We start from the raw sequence: 24,553 nt of genomic DNA, 5'->3' as shown, positions 1-24,553 counted from the left end.
GGACAAACAGATAGGTCTTAAGGGCTCTTCCCTGCTAACTTGGCAAAGAGGCACCTTTTAATGTGGTGATTCTCTTTATTTCGCAGCAGGAGAGTAACTGGCCCTATCCATGCCCACTGCCCAGCACAGAACCTTCAGTGACAGTCTATCTTATGTTTCTTTTTAGATTGTGAATCCTTTGGGGACAGGAATCCATCTGATTTATTTATTACTTCTCTGTGTAAACCACCCTTAGCCATTTTTGGAATGGCGGTATAGAAATTGAATAAATAAATAAATAAATAACGAATTCAGATTACGGATTTCTGCAGGGAGTGCATTCCACAGTCCAGGAGCAGCTACAGGGAAGGCCTGCCTTTGAGTCACCACCAGACATACCGGTGGTAACTGAAGACGGACCTCCTCAGATGACCTTAACATGCGGTGGGGATCATGTAGAAGGCGGCGCTCTCTAAAGCTCTCTCTCATTAAAGAGGTCATTTGAAGTCTATCTTTGGAAATGTTTTATGTTAGGATTGCTGTGGCATAAGCTCTGAATCATTTTTTCCTTATTCACTTTTTTGTCAAATTGGTTCAAGTTGGCTACCCCCATTGACAATCGTAATGTTTAACTTCCTAGAACACTAATTTTGTTTAAAGATGAATAGCTACGGTTATTATTTTTTCCATTGGAATGTATTGTCGACAACTCTGAAATCCAATGTACTCGGCTTTAATCAACCTTTAGTCACAGTTAAAACTACTCTGTGCCATTATGGCTAATTTAGCTTTTAATTATATTGTCCATGCTGATTGGGATTTAATACACCCAGGTTTAATGACTCATTCAGTCTCAATGTCCCTCTGAAACAAGTTGCTGATTAGTTTTATAAACTTCAAATATTCTTTTGCTAAATGTATATGTAAACTCCAATTGCTTTATCTCTTTTAGTGTGACATAATGAGCTAGAACTTTCACCAGAATGGCTGACTGCAAAAACACTCTGATATAACTCCGACAATGAACAAGTTATGACCCTGAAATCTACACTGCAATTTAGTTTCCCTGTCAATCTACAGAAACTCTGAAACAAAAGTCTTACACAGAAACATACATACAACCACTCACAGCCTTGTTGCGCACAAGCCTCAGGCCCACCGATGACTATCTGTGCTGCTCCCAGCAGTGCGGGCAAACAGAGGCCAGGACTCGTTGTCCCAACCTCCGATCATCCCACAGTGCACTGTGTGCCGAGCACAGCACACTGGGGGATTCCCCCAGGGGACAGGTGCTCTAGGCACCCATTTCTGTGTCAGCGTGAGCAGCTCGCACTGACACACAATCCTGGGAGCCGGGTTAAGGGAGTGTGTGCGCCCTTAACCTTGGCTAAGGACTGGGCTTCGTCGTTGGGTTTAGCGCCGCAGCACCACTGGGATCCGCACAGACTCTGGTGGTTCTCACGGGCAGCCAAGCCCAGGCTTGGCTACTTGGGAGAACAGCCTGCTTGTGTATCCATTCAAGATGGTTTTTGTTCCTTGCCTAGTGCTTTGAACTCCGAATTCAGTGCAAAAGGGCCAGCTCAGATGAAGAGCAGCTGCTACACGAGGCGGATGGGGTCCATCCTGATGCAATTGAGCGACATCTCAATGCAAATCCGAATCACTCCTCTCTCATTCCACGATCCGAATCACTCCCAACAACATGTCAGGACCTCCTTCAGTGACGTCAGGTGGGTGTGCTCTTGGCATGACCCTGTCCTCATGTAGCAGCTGCTCTTCATCTCAACCAGCCCAAGGAAAGGTGTTCTAGAAAGTGCAACCAGTGCAAATAATGGGATTCTCATCTATAGGGGACCATGGTCCTACAAAATCGCCCAGAGCCATTTTGGAAGGCGGTATAAAAATCAATCAATCAAATAAATAAATAAAGTAAGTCCAGTTAAAATCCAAATAAAATCCAATTAAAACCAGGGGTCTAGAGCCAAAGCAAATTTAAAGGCAAAGACAAATATTATTTAGGGTTAAACTAAATAACACACTTTCTATGTATCTCAAATATGACTTTTGAAACCATCTTAAAAGTACTTTTTAGGTGATCACAAAAGATGCAATTTTAATCACAGATTGCAACGAATGGTCCACAGATGGTGCTGTGAAATTGCATGATGGAGGAGTAAGTCATTTGGATGAGGAGTGTTTTCAAATGAAGTATTTCTCCTTCTGGAATTCTGGAAATTTACAGTAGCAAACAGTCAGATACCCCTAGGAAGCTCAGAAAGAAAATATTATAGAGATAACCTCACTCCACTGTTTGTCTTCAAGGCCTATCAGGGGTATATTAGTGGTGTGTACGGAACCGGTCCGGCAATGGGGAGGGGGGCTCTTTAATGGCGGGGGAGGGTGTACTTACCCCTCCCGCCGCTTTCCCTCGTCCAGCACTCCCCACTTTGTAAGCATTTGGGGCGGCAAGGTACCTTCCTGTTGCCCCTATCCCTGTTCCTCATCAAAAGGCTTCAAAAGCCTCACTGAGCATGCGCACGCACGCGACTCAGGATGTGATGCACATGCAGTGAGGCTTTTGAAGCCTTTTGTGGTAGGGGGCAGCAGGAAGGTACCCTGCCGCTCCAAATGCTTATAAAGTGGGGAGCGCTGGAGGGGGAAATGCGGTGAGAGGGGTAAGTACACTCTCTCCCACTCTTAAAGATCCACCCCCACAAGTGCTGAACCAGCCCCAGGTCCGGAGGCCCTTAGAATGAGTTCCGGACCGGTCCGTGCACATCCCTAGGGTATATCAGGGTATAATACCTGTGAACATACAGGCTCAATAATTTTAATATTTCACCCCTAGCCACTCTGCAAACCGGGGATAATACTACTGACCTTACTTACAGGGCTGTTGTAAGGATTAGTAAGATCATGTATGTGAATTGCTTGGAATACTCTAAAGCACTAAATGCACATTAAGTAGTAGTAATCCTTTAGCCTTCACTCTTTTGGGGAAATATCCTTAAGGATCCTGTCCCTATTTTACACACACACACACATACACACACACACACACACACACACACACACACCAAAATATCACATATCATGTAAAAGTGATATTAGCAAATACAGAATTCTTTCACTGGACTCTCATGGACTAGTAGCTATTTTCTTAGAATTTAAAGCTACTGGGAGGAGGAGGAGGATACTGGAACAGAATCACCACTTTTGTGCTTCCACAGGCAGAAGGCAAGGCTAGAAGATTATATTCACCACTGCTAATCTTTCTAGCAGTAGAGACAACCAATTTAACAACAAATTTGAGGCAAGCGAATAAAATTGGACTTGAAAATCCACTATATGTAGTATACTACAAACATTCCGTGCCAGCTCCTCAGGAATTTCCTTGCCTAATCCTCTTTCATGAGAAGTGAAGGACAGAACTAAAACAAACTCCTCCTTCTGTTAGTCCAGTAAGAGCTAGATTAAAGTTCCCAGAAGGAAAGAGCAGAGAGACTTCTGCATAAGAGAAGCAAAGAATCGTCTCACACAGATATTCCCTAATGGCATGGATGCCCAAATCCCTTAGTAGGCTGCCAAAATGCTGGGTCTGAGTTGCATATGAAATATGTCTTCTAAGTCAGGGAACAGGATAAACAAGAAAGTCCAAAATAAAGACAAAACTCTACATTACTCTATTAACTGTGCAACTTTTGAAAGCATATCATAGATCATTGCGGTTTTGACATGGGGAAGGGATTTCTAGTCTTCAGAAGATTGTAAGTTCTGAATATTTGCAAAATCACACATGACATGCTGTTTGTTGGATTTCCTTCTCCCCCCACCCCCTGTTTTAGACCCCTGTATTTATATGCCTTAGTAAAGAGATATGGAACCTGATACATAGGAAGAAGCATTTACAAGACTTCAGTACCAGCAATGTATACAGCTCGATATCAGCTGCTGCTGTTCCAGCAATCTATGACAAAATGAATGTCCCAGTGATCTTATCAGGCATGGTGGAAGCTTCTTGATAGACAGCCATAACTTCTGTCACTATGTTTCTCATCACATGCTTTTCAAAGCCAATACTGTAGGCCTAGTAACACTCCCAGCTCATTATGTTCGGCTTTGACAGTCAGAAATGGCTTCTGAGAGTACTTCGCAGAGAGAGGACAGAAGTGCCGAATGGCCCAGTGCTCATCCTTCTTCCCCGGGCCTCATCTGACCGTGTCAGAACTACTGTATGGATTGAGCTTGGCTACTTATGAACAGATCTCTTGGCAACTTGCAGACTAAAATAAATTCATGGCTAATTTTCAATAAGTAACTTTTTAGAGAATGACCAGGTAAATCAAAAGCAATCAGGAATGTGGCAAGTGGTTAGTATAAGAACCTGAAGCTGCCTTGCATTTGTCACAGGAGCCTTAAAAACTATGATCTGGCCCCATTCCAAGTTTATCACGGAGGAATAAAGGGACTTTGGCTTTGAGATTACAGTTATAAATTTATGCTGCTGCCCTTTAGTGAACATACCCAACTTTAGAAATCAAAGTTAACAGGCAAAATAATATTTACTGAGTAGCTAACAGGCAGTCAAGCAAAGCAGATTACGTATTCTGAATGGCTATTTCCATAATGTATCCTTCCTTTACACAAAGCAGACAGAAGATGCCTGCTTGTTGTTAATGGCAGTGATTTCTGAGACAGATGAAGCGAAGCCCACTTTAAGTCAGTGCAAGTTTACAGATGTGTAGCTGATTATTTTGAATAATTAAATGGTGTCAAAACCAGCTGTGATGAACAGCACTGGGGTCTCAATTCATAAATAATTGAGGAGATGGCACTGCATTTGATCATTCCCATCAAATTCTGCCCTCTCGGGGATAAATGTTTGTCCTGAATACCATCAACATTGTTAAATGCCTCGATATTCCTGTTCAGTCATCCAGCCAACAGTCAATTTTACTAAATCACTTTAACACCTCGCACAGCCGCTGTCCTCATGAATGCAAAATGTTTAATGACTGGCACAATAGGGTTTTTATGCTTCTTTGGTTTGGTTTGGTTTTTGAGTTCTCAGACACTGCAGCCAATCACAAAGGATAGAATCCAAAGGCAGGAAGAACAAGCTTGAAAGGGCCACGTGAAAGACAATGGTGGCAATATTTGCCTTATTACATTGTCAAAGGGGCATTCAGTATCAAACCAGCAATTTCGTGCCAATTTCTTATTTGTAAATAGAGCTGCCGTTTCTGACTCAGTCATGGCACTTTAAAGTCTTCGAGACTCAAGCAAATCAAGCCCCCAAACCATATTTCTCTCCTCTTGCCCCGGCAGAGAAAGCACAACAGCTGCACACTATTTTTGGCGGAGAGGGTTGGAAGATCCCTCCTTCCTGACAGTATTTTCAAAGCCCAAGTGCAAGCAGGGTGAAAGGAACACAGAGAAACAGAACTGTTAATATTGGCTTTTGGAATAACTGCGTTTGCTGATTAGAGCCTTAGTCTGCCACACTCATTAAGCCTGAAACTGTTTTGATATAAGCCACATGACTATGAACCCACAGAGTACACATAAGTTGGTTGCGAACACAGCTGCAGAGCCTGTCTCCTGTGTTTTAGCTGCCAACATCTTCAGTTTTCATGGTCTCAGTATTGAGCCCCATGGTTATTGTTATCACTTTGTAGGGATCCCACTATTACTACTACTACTTTTGCCATTACATGCAATGTCCAAGTTAAAAAAAACACAAAACAATTTCTCAACTTCAAAACTTGTTCTGAAGTGGGCAGAATTATGGCTGACCCACACAGTCATATTTACATCGCAAAACAGCACATGAACTTTCCCAGTGTTTTTGCTGTGTTAGAACGTGTTATCTGAAATGTGTCTATGTGTTGAAGAAGCTTTCAGAGTTGGATGACCAGGACATGATGAGTCTGCCATGCCTGCACTGCAGCCACAGCCTCTGCCCTTGTCCTCCACACAATTAGTGGTTGCAAGGTTACAGGAACTCACTCACTTGGTGTGCAACTTCTTCCTGTGCAGTCCCCATGTCTCCCTACCAATGTGGTGAGCCACCATGAGCAGCAGTGTACTAGAGGGGCGGGTTATAAATATTTTAAACAAATAAATATAAATCCATCTGCTCACTACAGGCCTCAGGCCTTCCTTCCTTCCTCACCAGCAGGCGAACAAGCCCTAGGGCTTCTGCAACCTAAACTCTCCCAGCCCCTTGTACCAAGCCCTTCATATCACAGGATCCTGCTAGTGCAGTTCACCTATTGCTCTTCCAAGGCTGCTCAGAACAAGGGAACTTAATACTGGGAGAATTTTGTTTACTCAAGTTTTCTAACACATACCTCAAAGTCTTCTGAGAATCCATGCTGGTTATTGGCATACAGCTCACTGATATGCTTAACAAACTGTTTGACAGGAATGGCTTCCATGTCATCTGCAAAATGAAAAAAAGATATTCAGCTCTACAATCAATATGGTCCCACGACAGAGCTAGCATTATTCCTATCAAGTCTGTAATAACATCCTTTATAGTGTGCTAATTATCAAAGCGTTGAAACTGGTTCCCAACAGTGTGCATTCAGTTAACACACAGCAAAGTGCATGCTGATATGACCAATTGCTAGGGATGTGTATGAGCCGGCTTGGCAGCCGCGGGCGGAGTGGGGATCAGTTTCTTTTAAAAGGAGGAGCACGGGTTCTTACCTGGTCCTTCGCTGCCCCACAGCTTATCTGGGACTGGTGCTGGTGTGCAAAAGATCATGCACAGCTGCTTCCTTTTCCCCAACAGCCTGCGCGCAGCGTCAGCACAAGCACGGCTGCCTGCCCAAACCGGTTCAGGCACATCCCTACCAATTACCCCAGATTTCAACAATATCACTCTCTCTCATCACCACCAACTTATCATCTGTTGCTGCTGTTTTGCCAATATCTTGTTTTATTGATTCTAATGGACAGAAAGAATTGTTTTATTAAGTTCTATTTTATAAAGACTCTGATGAAAGCATGAAAAGTCATGAACACAGAGAAAACAAGATGGACTGGACCTCAGACATATCCAGGCTGATGTGGGTGGCATAAATATATCTGTAGTGGTTGGGTTTGCCTACAGAGTGGTTGAGAATCATAGCAAATCTGCATCCGATTACCTTTTGCTATGTGGCTAATCATAGATAATTCAAATAGCAGGACAAAAGACCTTACCTAGCTCTGTGACATATATACATTGCATCTTTGGATTGATTATCCAAACTCTATGCAATGTGATAAGATACTGACAAACAATAGTGAGGAATTTTGCTACTAGAGCACACTGGCTGACATCCTGTCTAAGGAAACATCCATGTGCTGGGAAGATGCACTTGTGCTACAGAAGGCTTCCCTGGCAGCATATGGGGGTGGGGGGGGAGGTGGTTGTGGGATTTTCTCTGATTTCTACTTCCTCTGGAAATGTCCTGCACCATCAAAAATACAGCCCTGAGGGTTATACCTCAGGGTCATATTTTTGGGTGGTACAGGGCGTTTCCAGAGGAAGTACATCAATCACAACTCTGTGCTGATTGCTGAATAGTTAAGAAAGCTTTCCACATTACAGGCACATCTGCCTGGCTCATGGATGCTTCCTTAGGAAGTCAACCATTGTTGTCATCACATCCAGCATCTCTGATCAGACTACTGAAAACTACTGAATAGAGGCCTAGCCAAAAGAGTTTGTAATTCCATTGGATTGTGTTGACCTATTTTAAGGATAGGTCAGTATTTGCATTAGTAGAGTAGAATCACCCATACAAGTGATTCATTTGATTTATATACCCCCTTCCTAAAGTGGCTCAGGGTTGTTTACTATGACAACAACAAAAACGGATGATGCTGAATATTTATATACTGCTCTTCAACCAAAGTTCACAAAGTGGTTTACAAAGAAAAATACATAAATAAAATGGTCTCCTGTCCCCAAAGAGTTCACAATCTGAAAGAAACATAAGGCAGATACCAATAACAGCCACTGGAGGCATGCTGTGCTGGATAGGGCCAGTTGCTCTCCCCCTACTAAATATAAGAGAATCACCACTTTAAAAGATAGTGAGAGACTTTAAAAGTCTCTTTGCTCAGTTAGCAGGGGTTTAGATTAAAAATTAAAAAACACACACATAACAATTAAAATAAAAAACAATTTAAAAGCAGCTTAAAATTAAAATAAGATATCATCAAAAGCTAGGGTGAAAAGATATGTTTTTAAGGCTCTCCTGAAGGCCTCCAAGGAAGATAAACCTCTCATATCCACAGGGAGTAAATTCATTTAAAAGCAGATTACAATTAAAATTCCACAACCTACGGACAACTGAGAAGACCCAATCCCAGGTTGCAACCAGATGAACCAGTGGCACCCGAAGATAGACCCCTCCTGATGATCTTAATAACTAATGGGGACCTTGTGGGTAACCTGGAACTAAGCCATCCAGAGATTTAAAGGCAATAACGGGCATTTTGTATTTTGTCTGGAAACATATCAGCATATCAGCAGCAGTACAACTGTTTAAGAACAGGCATAATGTTCTTATGCCTTGGAATAAGCTTCCAGCTGAAATAAGAGCATCTCCTTCTCTGTTTGTTTTCAGGAAGAACCCCAAGATCCTCCTTGAGGTTCTTAATTGAACCTTCCTTATTGAGGTTCTTAATCTTATTAAAATAATATAAATTGTTTTAATAATTTTATTCTTTTTATTGTCATGTATTTTAATGTGTAACTTTTAAATATTTTAAATTTTGTACACCGCCTAGAGATATACATATCAGGCAGTATAAAAATATGATAGATAGATAGATAGATAGATAGATAGATAGATAGATAGATAGATCAAAGTGGTCTCTCTGGGGAACCCCAGAGACGAACCTGGCTCTTGCATTTTGAACTAACTGAAGTTTCTGAACTACATACAAAGGCAGACCTACATAGAGTGCATTGTAGTAGTCCCACCTGGAGGTTATCAGGTTATATCACTGTTTTCCAGTCGTTCTCCTCAAAGAATGGGCGGAGTTGTTGAATCAACTGTAGCTGGTAAAAAGCGCTCTGGGCCTCAGCCTCAACCTGAGGCACAAGGATGAGACCAGGGTCCAAGAGCACTCCCAAGCTACAAACCTGTTCTTTCTGGGGGACTGCAACGTCATCTAAAACAGGAAGTTCTATCCCATCATGCAGATCATGTCCTCAACAATAAGCACCTCCACCTTGCTTGGATTCAGCTTCAGTTTACTATCCCTCATCTAGCCCATCACTGCCTGTATGCAGGCATTTATTATATTTATTTATTACATTTTTATACTGTGCATCCAAAGGCTCTGGGCGGTGCACAGAAAGTAAAAAACAAACACCATTTAAAATAAATGGCTTAAACAATATAAAAACAAATTAAAAACAGTTCAGAACCATTTAAAACTAGCTAAAAATATTTAAGAACAATTTAAAAACCTTGGAAGGCCAGGTCAAACAAATAGGTTTTTAGGGCTCAAATAAGTAAAACAAATAAGTTTTAAGGGGCTAATGCCATTTCCTGATATTGATGACAAATAGATTTGGGTGTCATCAGCATACTGATAATACCCAGCACCAAATCCCCTGATGACCTCACCCAGGGAATTCATGTAGATATTAAAAGCATTGGTTACAGAATGGAGCCCTGAGGGACTCCATACAGTGGCTCCCGTTTTGAAGAGCAACTGTCACCAAGAGCCACCATCTGAAATCTACCTGAGACATATGAGTAGAACCACTGTAAAACAGTGCCTCCTATCACCAAATCCCTCAGGTGATCCAGAAGGATATCATGGTCAATGGTATCAAAAGCTACTGAGAGATCCAAAAGAACCAGAAGAGTCACACTCTCTCTGTCAATTCCACGGCTAAGGTAATCTATCAGGCTGACAAAGGCTGCCTCAGCCCTATAGCCTGCTCTAAAGCCAGTTTGAAATGGGTCTAGATCAGGCATCCCCAAACTGCGGCCCTCCAGATGTTGCTGAACTACAACTTCCAGCATACCCAGCCACAAAAAATTGTGTCTAGGGATGCTGGGAGTTGTAGTTCAGCAACATCTGGAGGGCCGCAGTTTGGGGATGCCTGGTCTAGATAATCAGTTTCCTCCAAGATCACTTGGAGCCGGTCAGCCACCACCCTCACAATCATCTTACACAACCATTGGAAGTTGCAGACTAGCCTATAATTATCCATCATCAAGGGATCCAGAGTGGACTTCTTGAGAAGGGGTCTAACCGTCGCCTCTTTCAAACAAGGTGGCATCCTGCCCTCCATCAATGAGGTATTAATATCTAGATGTCAATTAGGCCACCTCCAACAACCTCCTTGCAAGATGAAATTAGCCAAGTTGGGCAAGGATCCACAGAACAGGTGGTTGGCTGTACCTCTCCAAGCAGGTTTTCCACATCCTCAGGAGTCACAAATTGAAACTAATCCAAGCTAATCTAGCAAGAGGGAGGCTGGACAGCTCCTTAACTGTCCCTGCAGAGATATTGGAGTCCAGATCAGCCTGAATGCAAGGAATTTTATCTGCAAAGAACTCACTGAATGTGTCACAGTGAGACATTGTTTCTGGAAACAGATTTAAAACAGAAGGGGCTTGAGTTAAACTCCTAACAATCTGGAACAGTTTTGCTGGATGAGAACTTGCAGACACAATACAGGAAGAACAAAATTGTTTCCTTGATGCATGTATTGCCACTACACAGGCCTTCAAATGGGCTCTATGCTGTGTTTTAGCAAATTCAAGAGGAGTTCTCCTCCATTTGTGCTCCAGTTGTCTATACCTTGCCTGCTTTGCTTTGCCTTGAATTCATCATCAATAAACTGCTGTTTCATGACTTCTGCGGTGTGACTGCAACAGTCTATATTTAAAATATAATTTTAAATAATTTTTGTGCATGCCCTTGAACCATAATTACAGAATTGGACGATTTGTACTCATGCTGACATCTCTTTAGCTAGTCCAGTGGAACACTATTGCCAGTAAAATCTGGGGAATTGTTGAGTTTAAAGTTTATAGCAAATCACTCTTCTAGTATGTACTGATTACAATATCACCATGCTATCCATGTGGATTTTAATAATCAGTTTTTGAATGTATATAACATTTCTGACAATAAATTAATTTCCACACAAACTAATTTCCATAAAAATTCCACTAATTTCCACAAAAAGAGAAAACAGAAGGGAACAGAGTAGAACCAGATAAAAAGCAGACAGAAGGATGTGCTAGCCAGTCAAAGAGATCAAATGGCCAAAAGAGAGATCCAGCATATACGTGCTTATACTGTAAGTCAATACCAGAAGCCTCTGAGCCAAGATGGGAAAGCTAGTGCTTGGTTGCTAGTGAAAACATATAGTGGCCATAATGGAAACATTGTGGAAGAACCAGTGGGACACGGTTATTCCTGAATATAAACTCTATAGAAAGGACAGGCAGAGACAAATTGGGGGTGGAATAGCACTGTATATTAAAGAAGGGATAGAATCCCACAAGTTAGAAAATTTAGGAAGATCTGAGTCCTCCACAGAAACGCTGTGGGTGACAATACAAGGCCTGAAAGGAAAGGTGCTAGTAGGGATGTGCTGTCACCCTCCTGATCAAAATGCGGACAGTGACTGGGAGCTCCAGAAGGAAATCGGGGAGGCATCAAAGAGACAGAGCTGTAAAAATGGATGACTTCAATTAACCACATATAGAAGGTAAAGTGTGCCATCGAGTCTTTTTCGACTCTTGGCGACCACAGAGCTCTGTGTTTGTCTTTGGTAGAATACAGAAGGGGTTTATCTTTGCTCCTTTCCCAGGCAGTATGAGATGATGCCTTTCAGCATCTTCCTATATTGCTGCTGCCCGATATACGTGTTTCCCATAGTCTGGGAAACAGACCAGTGGGGATTCGAACCGGCAACCTCTGGCTTGATAACCAAGTCACTGGTAATGACAAAGAGGCCACATTTCTAGACAAGCTGAATGATTGTGTCCTAGAACAGTTGGTCATGAAACCAATCAGAGAGAATGTAATCTTGGACTTAATCCTGAGAGGTGTACAGGACCCAGTACGAGATATCAGTGTTGTAGAACCTTTAGGAAACAGTGACTATAGTGTGATCAAATTCAGCATACATGCGAGGAGAAAATCGCCAAGGAAGTCTAACACAGACACTTTGAATTTCAGAAGAGGAAACTTTTCTAAAATGAGGAGTTTGGTGAAAAGAAAACTGAAAGGGAAAATCAAGAAAATTACTTCACTCCAGAATGCATGGAGTTTATTTAAAACCACAGTACTAGAAGCCCAGTTAGCACCAAAAAGTAGGAAAGGTACCGCAAGTCTGGGAGGATGCCAACATGGCTAACAAGTAACGTCAAGGGGAAGAAGACTTCCTTCAGAAAATGGAAGTTCTGCCCAAATGAAGAGAACAGAAAGGAACATAAACTCTGGCAAAAGAAATGCAAGGTGACAATAAGAGAGCTGAAAAGAGATTTTGAGGAACATTTAGCTAAAAGCATCAAGGGGAATAACAAAAACTTGTTTAAATACATCAGAAGTCTTCAAACTTCTTTAAATACAACCTGCCAGGGAGGCAGTTGGACCGTTAGATAAGGAGGGAGTGAAAGGGATTATTAAGGAGGATATGCAAATTGCAGAGAAGCTAAACAAATTCTTTGCACCTGTCTTCAAGGCAGAAGATACTGAATGTATACCTATGCCTGAATTTAGCTTATCAGGGACAGAGGAAAAAGAACTGAGTGAGATAGAGGTGAGGAGAGATGATGTTCTAAACGGTCTGGAAAAAATAAAATCAACAAATCACCGGGGCCAGATAGCATCCACCCAAATGTCCTTAAAGAACTCAAATGTGAGACTGCCAGCCTCCTCCTCCTTGCAAAAATATATAACTTATCTTCACGTTCAGGCTCTATACTGGAAAGCAGCCAATGTAACACCGATTTTCAGCAAGGGATCCAGGAAATTACAGGCCGGTTAGCTTAATGTTTGTTGTAGTAAATTGATGGAAAGCATTCTCAAGGATATAAGTGTAAAGCATATAGAAGAACAGGCCCTGCTGAAGGAGAACCAGCATGGCTTCTGCAAATGTAAATCTTGCCTCACTATCCTTTTGGAATTCTTTGAGAGTGTCAACAATTGTGTGTATAAAGATGATCCAGTTGACATAGTATACCTGGATTTTCAAAAAGCTTTCGACAAAGTTCCTCACCAAAGGCTCTTGAGTAAACTTAGCAGTCATGGGATAAAGGGACAGGTTCATATGTAGATTGGTAACTGGCTGAAGATTAGGAAACAGAGGGTGGGAATAAATGGAGAGTTCTCTAAATGGAGGAAAGGAACAAGTGGTGTCCCTTAGGGACCGGTAGGTACCAGTGCTCTTTTACTTGTTCGTACATTATCTAGAAGTTGGGGTAAGCAGCAAGGTGGCCAAATTTGCAGATGACACCAAACTATTCAGGGTAGTGCAATCCAAAAGAGATTGTAAGGAGCTCCAAAAGGATCTCTCCAAACTGGGGGAGTGGGCAACAAGATGGCAAATACAGTTCAGTATTGACAAGTGTAAAGTGATGCATATTGGGGCAACCCCCACCACCACCCTGAAACTTCACGTGTATGCTGATGGGGTCTGGACTGTCAGTGACTGACCATGAGAAGGATCTTGGGGTTGTCGTGGACAGCTCATAGAAAGTGTCGGCTCAATGTGCAGCAGCAGTGAAAAAGGCCAATTCCATGCTTGGAATCATTAGGAAGGGGATTGAAAATAAAACTGTTAACACTATAATGCCCTTATATAAAAGTATGGTGTGGCCACATTTGGAAGACTGCATGCAGTTCTGGTCACCATATATTAAGGAGTACATTTGTAGCATTCGAAAAGGTGCAGAAGAGGGCAACTAAGATGATCGGGGCCTCAAGCATCTTCCTTACAAGGCAAGGTTACACCTGGGGCTTTTTAGTTTAGAACAGATAACTGAGAAGAGACATGATAGAGGTCTGGATGGTCTCTCCATGGTGTGGAGAGAGTAGATAGAGAGAAACTTTTCTCCCTCTCACACAACACTAGAACCAGCGGTCATCCAATGTAACTGATTGCCATAAATTTGTGACTGACAAAAGGAAGTACTTTTTCACACAAAGTATTATCAACCTATGGAATTCTCTGCTACAAGATGTGGTGACAGCCAACAGCCTGGATGGCTTTAAGAGTTTAGAAGAGTTTAGATAACTTCATGGAGGAGAGGTCTATCAATGGCTACTTGTCTGAGGGCTATAGGCCCTCCAGCCTCAGAGGCTGGATCCCTCTGAATACCAGTTGCAGGGGAGTAGCAGTTGGAGAGAGGGCATGGCCTCAACTCTTGCCTGTGGGTTTCCCCAAGGGATCTGGTGGGCCATTGTGTTAAGCAGGATGCTGGACTATATGGGCCTTGGGCCTGATCCAGGTGGGCTTTTCTGATATTCTTAACTTCATATGGGGTAACGTTTGATATACTGAAGTCAATTTTAAAAAATTAATTCTTAAATCAGCTAGGTTATATAGAGCACCAGCCTACAGTCAGAATCATGGATCCAACCCTTTCAGGCTGCTCATTCTAATACATACAACCTTATACTACAGTTTTATATCATATCTAACAAAATGATAGCAATATAAACTATAACAGGGCAGAAAATGAGCTTTCCCAGTATGCCACATATGCTCTGACAACAGAGATGGAATGGACACATCACAGAGCTTTTTTGCACATGTTGATAATGCTGTGGTACATTTAAAACTACCAAGAAAAACCCATATTTCAGGACCACAGGAGTGGATGCCAACATAACTTTGGAGTGACCCAACAACTAGTTCTACATAGATTCCTGCACATTCCCAAAGTGTATGGCATGGAAATAAGACAGATGAACTATAGTTAATGGCAGACTACAAACCCTATCTAATTAAATAATGAAGTTAAACCACCATTTGTTGATAAAATATATGCATCTTTCCAGTCCTAGAAGAATTTGATCACTGATGTTTATTCCCAATTAAACCTTTCCTCTTCCCTATTCCCACCTTCATCAGTCTCTTCATGATTTCTCTCTGAATTTCTGGTTATACAGCTCCAAATTGCAGATAGTGATTTCATTCCTATTAAATTCTCCACCTTGTCTGGTTAAACTGTCCAGCAGTAAAATGGTTAAGTTTGACACTGAAAGCTGCTTAACATCACAATGACTTGAGCCCCAAACTCCATACCTTAATTTACTGAGCTACTAGCAGACTCAAAGGATAAAGCAAAATCATTTAGTACTTGAAAGCTTTGAAGTAGTAAAGTCAACCTCTCAGAGTTTAGCTAGGTAATCTTCAGGTTCACTCCTTTGAAGAGTAGGATCTACCAGTGGACTGAACAATGTCTGATTTTGACTTAGAGGTGGCACACCTGATGCAAACATACTACCATACTGATTCACATTAACTTTGCTGTTTTTTCCTGACCTCAAAAAGCCTTAGATTGGGGTAACATGTCATGCTCATGTTGTGTCTCTTCACGCAGCTACTTTATACAGTTTGAAAATATCAGGAGAGCTCTCTTGGGGACAGATGCATATTTAGCCATAAGTAAAGTATGAGAGTTCCACATTCCAATATGCAGTCATTGTTTGAAAATTCCATCCTGTTTCTTGAAGGCATTTGATCTTCTCTGCTTATGCACTTTAAAGAGCTTCTCAAACAAAATCTGCCAAGATAGAAGGAAAGTGCTTCTTGTAGGTACCTCTTATCTAGTGGCTACTGTTAAGCTTCTTTTCCATTTCAAGACAAATGTGCTTCAGAGACCATAACTCTTTTAGTCTACTGAAGAGATTAATGAAATCCTATAAAGGCTAATTAGGAAACCTAACAGTTGCTCAATGCATATTCCCATTTGTACAATTAGCTTTTCCCCTTCCTAAAATAGGACCAGTATTTGTTAGTGTCACAGTAAAACAATCTTTCTAGTAGATCCAACATTTAACAACATGGGAGCAGATTTTGCATTGATAATCAGCCTTCATAACACAATTCTTATTTACGTTGATATTTTCTTTCCTATCCCAGAGGTTCAAGATGGGTTGCAATGTATCCTTATGCCATGTCACAATAGATAAAATATATGTTTAAAAATAATGTAAATGTTTCTCTTTCTAAAAACCATGTTTAAATGTGGATGCTAAAGCCTAGCTTACATCTCCAAATCTACAGATTGAAAGTACTGCTCTGTTCAGTAACCATCAGAATTTCTGGAGACATGGATCTGAAGTAAATGGTCTTGCTCAATAGTCTTGCACATATACATGCACACAAAATGAATTCCATTAATTGCAGATTTGCCCCAATCTCTAAAAGAACACTGAAATGCAGAAAGCCAGCTATATGAGCAAAATTTCAATTACCCACCTGGACAGAATTAAGCCTGTATGCAGCTACAGAACAACTTAATTTAATAATTATGTCATTTTTGTTTAAGAAATATCTGAAGTATGCATGGAAAATGTGATTGGCAATGGTGATGCAAAGTGAACTCTTTTCTTGGCAGTTTAAGCTGCTGAAGGAAATAATCCACTCTGTGTCATTTAAACCCACAACAGCGCTCTAAGGTAGGGTCAGCTAAGAGATATTGGGCCAGTTTTGGATGATACCATACTTCGTCTGCTAGTAAGACAAAGCTCACACAATAATGATGTGCGTGCTTTTCCCCTTATGGTACACTGGGGCACCTTTCTTTAATCTCATGTGGGGGAGTTTGTCTGAATTGCCCCTTTACACACATTTCAGATATGAATTTAAACTAGTATTTGTAGAGGTGCAATCCACTCTATGTGATCAGGGAAAGACACCCCAGCATGTTAGAGGGTGGGGGGAAGAACATGTGTGCTTACAGCAGGCATATAAACATTGCCCAAACTGGCCTTGTCCAGTACCACTGTGGGTTCTTTGGTACACTGCCCAGAAGCAATCCCCTGATAAGTGAGCAAAGAGGCATCTTTTAAAAATGGTGATTCTCTTTATTTAGCAGGGGGAAAGCAACTGGCCCTATCCACCCCCAGCACAGCATTCCTCCAGTGGCTGTTGCTGGTGTGTATCTTATGTGTGTGTTTTTTTAAAGACTGTGAGCCCTTTGGGGACAGGGAGCCTTTTTATTGATTGATATCTATGTAAACTACTTTGGGAACTTTTGTTGAAAAGTGGTATATAAATATTCATCGTATCCATATAAGCAATATACGGCAAAGAATGCATGAGTGACTCACACATGCCGTTTCCATGCTAACAAGTGTCGTGACCACACTAGCTATGATACTCAGCTGGACTTAACTGTAATCATTTGAATGCTGGACAAATTTTGTATTTCGGCCCAATGTCAGAGGCTCTGAACATTCTCTCTAGGCACAAAGGGTACCAACAAGCCCATGGGGAATTGGGTTTTGCTGTTTTCAGTGTCTGAGGTGTTCTGAGAGTTGATTTTCTGGTAGGAAATGAGAGTGGATTCTCTCATTTCCTACCAGAGAATCTACTCTCAGAACACCTCAGACACTGAAAACAACAAAACCCAGTAAGCACCACATGGACTTGTCGCTCTGGGGGTGGTTGGCACCCTATGTGCACTACACCACCACCCTCTCTGGGCCACCCTGGTGCCCCCCAAATGGATTTATGGGGCTGCTGAATTTCCCCATTATTCCCTATGGGGGAAAAGTTTAAAGATGTGCAAACTTCAGGAAAAAATTAAAAATCACCCTTTTGCACAATTTGAAATCTGGGTGGTAGCTTCCTTGCACCCATTGGGCCCTACCATGCACCACGACCCACTCTGGGCCAGCCTGGTGTTTCCCAAGTGGAGTTATGGGGCTGCTGAAATCCCCATTATCCCCTATGGGGAAAAGCTTAAAGATGCACCAACTTCAAAAAGTTGAAGTTGCCTTCTCAGCTGCTGCCCCAAGATTGTGGAATGCGCTCCCTACTAAGATACGAGCCTCCCCATCTCTGGCAATTTTTAAGAAACATCTGAAAACACATCTCTTCAACCAAGCTTTCTCTGCTTTTTAAAACTTGTTGTTTTGGCTATTTAATTGGTATTTTATGATGTTTTAATTGTTTATTATTTTATGCAGTTTTATATTTTCTGTTTTAATTGTTAATTTATTTTAATGGTGTTTTAATGTAAACTGCTCTGAGCCTTTTGGAAGGGCGGTATAAATTTTTTAATAAATGAATGAATGGATGAATAAATAAATAAATATTCTTTAAAAATCACCCCTTTGCCCAATTTCTTTGAAATTTGGGTGGTAGCTTGCACCCATTGGGCACTACCACCCAACTCACTTTGGCCACAAAATGGAGGTCCAAATCTCCGAATTTTTCAGTTCCGGATCTGGTGTGATTTGTTTTGTACCCAAATCTGGGAAAATTGAGCACAGGGGTGATTTGTTTTGACTACAAATCACCCAAATCAGCCAGATTTGGGTACAAATCATTTTTTACCCGAATTGTTTCGCACATCCCTAATCAAACCATTATATTAATCCACCTCTTGGAACAGTTTGTTTTTCCATTTTATCATCACTCTTTGCTAGAAGTAAATGTGTCAGCTAGCTCTCTTATTGCTTATATTGTAAATATCAATTTATTTCTGATAAAATAACTGCAGAGGGACCGGTTTTAATTTTACTAAAATATCAGACCATGTCTACTATAGTGTTCAGCCCTGCATAAATAATATAACCAGGGCAACTCATCTGATGTCTTTACCAGAGCTTAAACTTTATGCCCAATGCCCTTTAGGATGCTGGCAGGCACCTTGCTGAAGCCAGTAACCTTAGAATTAGAGATATAAGACATGCTGCACCTAGTTGATTTTCAAATGTTTCTATCTATAAGTGCATACCATTGGCTATTATTTAAAATAAAACTACTCTGTTAAAAAGCAAGATACATTGGCCGAAGATAGTAAATGTTGGTGGTCTGAGGTTCCAATGTGTCTCTAACTCAGTATGTGATGGGACTGTTGCATGTTAGCACGGTTGAGACAAGTATTTTTGACATGCAGTACAATAATTAATTTCCTTCCTATATAGCATTGCCTATAGTTCAAGATATAGAACATGGACAAATGTTATGATTACACTGAGCCTTTCTGAGGGATAAAAATTAATCTTGAAACAATGGAAATCTAATATCCCTTAAAATATATAAAATTGGATTTTTTATTTAGGTGCACTAGCAGTCCAAGAAAAAACAGTATTTCCCCTATAATAGCAAGTGCACAGTTTGAGGGTGCATCTGCAGCTGTCCCTAGATGTCAATCTACCTGGGTTTGGCAGACCTAGCTGAGTGACTCGTGCTTTTGTCACATCCAGACTCTACTACTGCAATACTCTTCTTTACATAGGGATGCCTCTGAAGACAGTTTGGAAACTGTCAAGAGGCTGTCAGTGGCTGCCAGAGTGCTGGTGGACAGATGAGTGACCCATTTTACGTTTTATTATACCAACTACCCTGGCTACCTATTTGATTCTGCCCACCCAATTTTAAGTGCTAGTGTTTGCCTTGATAGCCCTAATGATTTGGGACCAGGGTATCTCAAGGATGACCTGCTCTCGTACTGAGCCTGTCCAAGCCCCGAGATTGGCATTAGAGGCCCTACTCTCTGGCCCTCCTTTAACTGAGACACACTTGATGAGTATTGGACAGAGGGCCTTTTTGGTAGCAGCACTACATCTGTCTCCCTATGGAGCAGCACCACATCTATCTCCCTAGGGTGATATAGTCATAGGCTGACATCCTAACAAAGCACTGGGAGAAGCACCAGTGCTTCTGAAAAGTTCAATTCACTGCTTCCCTTTCACTTCACACAGTCCCTTTCTTTGCTGTTTTTAAAATGACAGCCAACTACAGGCTAGAATTCAATAGGGACCTCTCCTCTTGGAAAGCATTATGTACACATTAGTGCCATCAGTGTGTATAGCTCTTTACAAGAGGACAGGTCTCTGCCCCAAGGAATTTACTGCAGTCTAGAATCTGACATAGGAGACAAAACAAAGGAAGGGGACAGGAAATGGAGGCGGGGTAGACAGGAATAACATGGATTTATTTCAGTCAGGCTTTGCTACAGTAAGACAGGGGTACCAAAGGCTTTATGGAACAAATGGGTTATGAAAAGGGATTTAGAGGAGGCATCATGAAGGTATTCTTGAAGGCAGTTTCAGGCATATTCAATGAAACAAAATATTCCAATTTTATCATTTTATCATGCATGTTTATTATTTAATTGATGTTTACCCTGTCTTCTTAAAAACAAACACAAGGCAGCTTACAATACTAAGCAACCTCTCCAAGTTCAAAGAAATTAGGGCTAGTGGAGATGTAGGTATTTTCATGTCAACCAAATTGAAGGCTTCAATTATAATATTTGATCCTTGTGGTCAGGTTGCCATAGCTATTTTCACTAAGTTCAAATAGCATTCTTGTTGTCAATATCTACTCCCCTCCAGAGTGGATTCAAAACACACACATCATCTGTATGGTAAAGTATCATGACGTTTAGAGGGATTCTCAAACAGAGGTGTTCAGGCATAATCCAAGAGACCCTCCAGAGCAGGATGGATATGGCACATCTGGTTGCTGAACAAGGAGGGATTGGTGGAAATCATCCTTCCTCTCTTGCAAGGCTGGAAGTGCCTGCCTTTTGCACACAGTGTACTATGGATACAACCTTGTGGATGACTGAGTACTTGTCATCTCACAGTCACTCACTTAGGCCTCAGGACCTAATCTAATATAGCAACCATGCCAATGGCAAACATGGAGGGAGATATTATTTACAAATCTGCACACACAATGAAATTTGAATTTATAATCCACATGAACAAATTCACCTTTAAATTATAAATGATACAGACATTCAGCTCACTGTTTTTAAATCTACAACAAGCAAGAAACTGGATTTCACTTTGAATATTCCAAATGAGCATGTGTGCATTCATGAATACAAATGCTGAGTTTGATGTTATAAGGCACTGGATACATCTTCACCTCCTTCTTCATAGCAATAGATATATAAAGTAAGAGCACATACAATGACATTATTTTTATTTTCTTTTTCCAAATTGAGGAGGCAGAGATTTATGGAAATTTGGTCTCCCTTCTTGACTCCTGAAAAGATGGGGGTTCAGCAACTGACAAGTGTTTCCCCACAGAACTGGAACTGTTGCTGAGGAGAAGTGGGGCAAGACGTGTGAAGATCAAATGGGACTGATCACTGTTTTTTTGAACTTTTTGAATATGGATTCTCTTTCCCAAGATACTCTACCTTCTGAACCAGCCACCCTAACAATTATAATTTGCTTCACAGATAAGTGCAAGAAGACCCTTCCATTCAGGAACAAAATAGAATCATCTCCTTGTAAGAACTGTGAGGAGAAACAGATAGGGGTTCCTTTAAAAATGCCAAATTGTCTTTTTCCATTTTTGCTGGAGGGAGGGGAAGCACACAGGAATCACACAAAAAAAATTGTATTTGTAATGCAAATAAAGGTTTATGATCATTTGATCAACTTTTGTGCTTTAAAAATACGCAGTCTTGAAATATTTTTTAATCCTTTGACAAGATATCCTTAGACAAAGAGCTCTATGAAAAGATTATGAAGAGCCATCTGGAAATAGGCCATTTCAGATGGCTCTTTATAATCTTTCCTCTTTTTTTAATTTTTTTTGCATTTTAAAATTTTTATTAGTTTTACAATATCTTAACAATCCTCTTTATAATCTTTCTAAGTAGTTCTTTGTCACCAATAGGAAAATGAAATAGAAGAAAGTGTGTGTGTGCGTTTGCATGTGTGTGTGTAACAGGATAGCAAGCACATTTAATAACATTTAGTAAATTCACCATCCAGGCACAGTTGCTCCCCCCCTAAGGGCATAATCCCAGAGGAGAACCAAGCCTTTTGATTTATATTAGTGTGTAATAGCTATAGGAACGACTGGGCTAATGATCTTGTCTGTGTCCTGTGTTTCTCTAGACTGCCCAGTAGAGATAATTATGAATTGCAATTAGGATTCTGGCCTACAGGACAAAATATGCATAGATGAGTACATGGCTATAGGTTATGGAGTTTTATGCTTAATAATGTAGTAAATGTCTTCACTAGAAAGTGAAGCATCTAAATTATGACATAATTTCATGGCTGTGGACTCGAAAAGCTCTATTCAACCATCAGTCATGAATGATATGCATTTTGGAACTGCCAAGGACCTTAATTCTCACAGGATCAAGTATTTTCAAAAACAGAAATGCAAATGTATTTCACATTTTATATATAAATGATCAGATTGCTTTCGCTTTGACTATAGGACTGAAACTGAGAATGAAATTTGGTCTACTCAGCTCAATGAAATAAATGTACAGCTCTACAGGGACATATTTAACTATCCACTTAAAATGACTGCCTGGGGTATCACTAGCAAATAAGGTTACTTTAAGGAACTGGTGTTCATTAAAATGTCATTTATACTTTACTTGCAGAATCCATATAGCATGAAAATTTTTCTCACGCTTCCTAGCTGCTTCTCAAGGGGAAAAAAGTTCAAAAGAGGTATCATTTTATCAATGTATGTATAAATGAATCAAAAGAAAGAATTTTCCATATAACCTTTTAAAGAGCATTTCAACAAAGCTACTGTATAACAACTGATGGGCAGGTGCACTCAGCAGATTGCTCTGGGGGAATGGGATTTGAAGCCTTTTCTGATCCATTGGAAGGATGAAGCTAAGGTCAGGATGAAGCTAAGGTTACTCCAAGTAAATATATTTGTTTTACTATTTCTACATCACTGAGAAGAAAGGCACTCTGATGTTTTGAATTCCCAACATTAAGATGTGACCTTGTCATAAATAATGTGTGTGCAATGCTCATTTACAATTACATGACTGGGCCATGCACAAGCAACTGAAATCTCCATTTCGATTTTGGTCATTGTTTCACAATGCATCCAGCAAAGAGGTTCCTTTACCGCCATAGACTTTGGTATGCTAAACAGTTTTAGTTTTAAAAAGATTTTTAAAGCATTTTAACAATGCTTCCTGTTCCACATAGATGGTAGATGGATCATTCACTTTAACATCTACATGAAATCCACTGGGAGATATCATCTGTGGGTATGCATTCCAATGTTGTCAATTAGGGATGTGCCAAAATGTGATTTGGTGTCCGAATTGCAGCACAATACCTTTAAAACTGAGCGCTTCCACAGCCCCTTTAACATGGAGGAGAATGTTCTGAGTGTAGATTCTTATTCGTTAGCAAATGAGAGTGGATTCATGGTTTGTCATTGAACATCTCATATGCTATCAGAGAATCTACACTCAGAACACCTCAGAAACAACAAAACCCAGTACCCCATACATTAACAACCCAGGGGTGATTGGCATTCTCTGTGCACTACACCACCACTCGCTCTGGACCACCCCAGTGCCCCCCAAGTGCAGTTATGGGGCTGCTGAAACCTCCATTCTTCCCTATGGAGAAAAACCTTAAAGACGCATAAACTTCAAAAATTACTTAAAAATCAGCCCTTTGCCCAATTCCTTTCAAATAATTCTGGTACTTCCTTGTCTCCCTTGGGAATTACCACCCACCACACTCCACTCTAGGCCACCCCTTTCCCCCTCAACGTGAAGCAATACATTTGCTGGAATCCTCATTATTCTCTATGAGGAATTCAAAAATACTTTAAAAATTCACCAATAATCGGAGGCGTGTCCCCTGGGTGCCTACCACCCACCCCACATTTGTGCCCCTAGGTGCTCCACAACAGGGGATAATGGGTTGGTTTGAGTCCCATTATATCCTATGAGAAAAATAATTAAAAATATTTCAAATATTCATTAAAAATCGTAGGAGTGACCGATTGCTTTGGGGTTTGGGTGGTAGTTGGCATCCATGGGTGCTCTACAATAGGGAATAATGGGCTGGTTTGAGTCCCATTATACCCTTTGAGAAAAAAAAATTCAAAAATTCATTAAAAAAATCGTACGAGTGTCCGATTGCTTTGGGGGTTGGGTGGTAGGCACCCATGGGTGCCAACTACCACCCCACTCACTTTTGGAGGTTCAAACAGGTTTGAACCAGTTTGAATCAACCCCCCCATTTTGGTTCGAATTCGAACCTACAGTTCGGACCTGATGGCTGGTTCGGTTTGAATTCGAACCATCAAACCGAACCGGTTCGAATTCAAACCAGTTTGCACATCCCTAAGCTACAGCCCCTCACCAGTCCTCTTCCTCAATAAGAAAAGTAACTGTTTACATAGACACAATGGTTTGTATCCCAAGGTTTTGCTTTATTCATATGGAAGGAGATCTGTACTTATAGGAAGACCGGTTCCATTTATGGAGTAAAAACTTTGGCTATGATCCTGTACTCTAATACATCTTTTTCTTGATATGAATGATATGAATACCATCAATTCACATAACCACACATTCCCATTTCTAAAAGCCTG

At 40.9% G+C, this 24,553-nt stretch overlaps 1 protein-coding gene across 11 annotated transcripts in view; it reads right to left on the bottom strand.

Moving 5' to 3' along the window:
* Positions 1 to 24,553, bottom strand: part of PTPRG (protein tyrosine phosphatase receptor type G) — a 799,529-nt gene that overhangs the window by 67,375 nt on the left and 707,601 nt on the right. For all 11 annotated transcript variants that reach the window (XM_053287905.1, XM_053287902.1, XM_053287906.1 and 8 more), the window contains one exon: positions 6,333 to 6,424. In XM_053287905.1, coding sequence (XP_053143880.1) covers positions 6,333 to 6,424 — 92 coding nt within the window. The remainder of the gene's footprint in view (positions 1 to 6,332; positions 6,425 to 24,553) is intronic.

This window comes from Hemicordylus capensis, chromosome 2, assembly GCF_027244095.1.
Source record: "Hemicordylus capensis ecotype Gifberg chromosome 2, rHemCap1.1.pri, whole genome shotgun sequence".
NCBI classification, from domain to species: Eukaryota; Metazoa; Chordata; class Lepidosauria; order Squamata; family Cordylidae; genus Hemicordylus; species Hemicordylus capensis.
The sequence above is the reverse complement of the archived record's forward strand: the minus strand, read 5'-3'. Positions and strand labels throughout refer to the sequence as shown.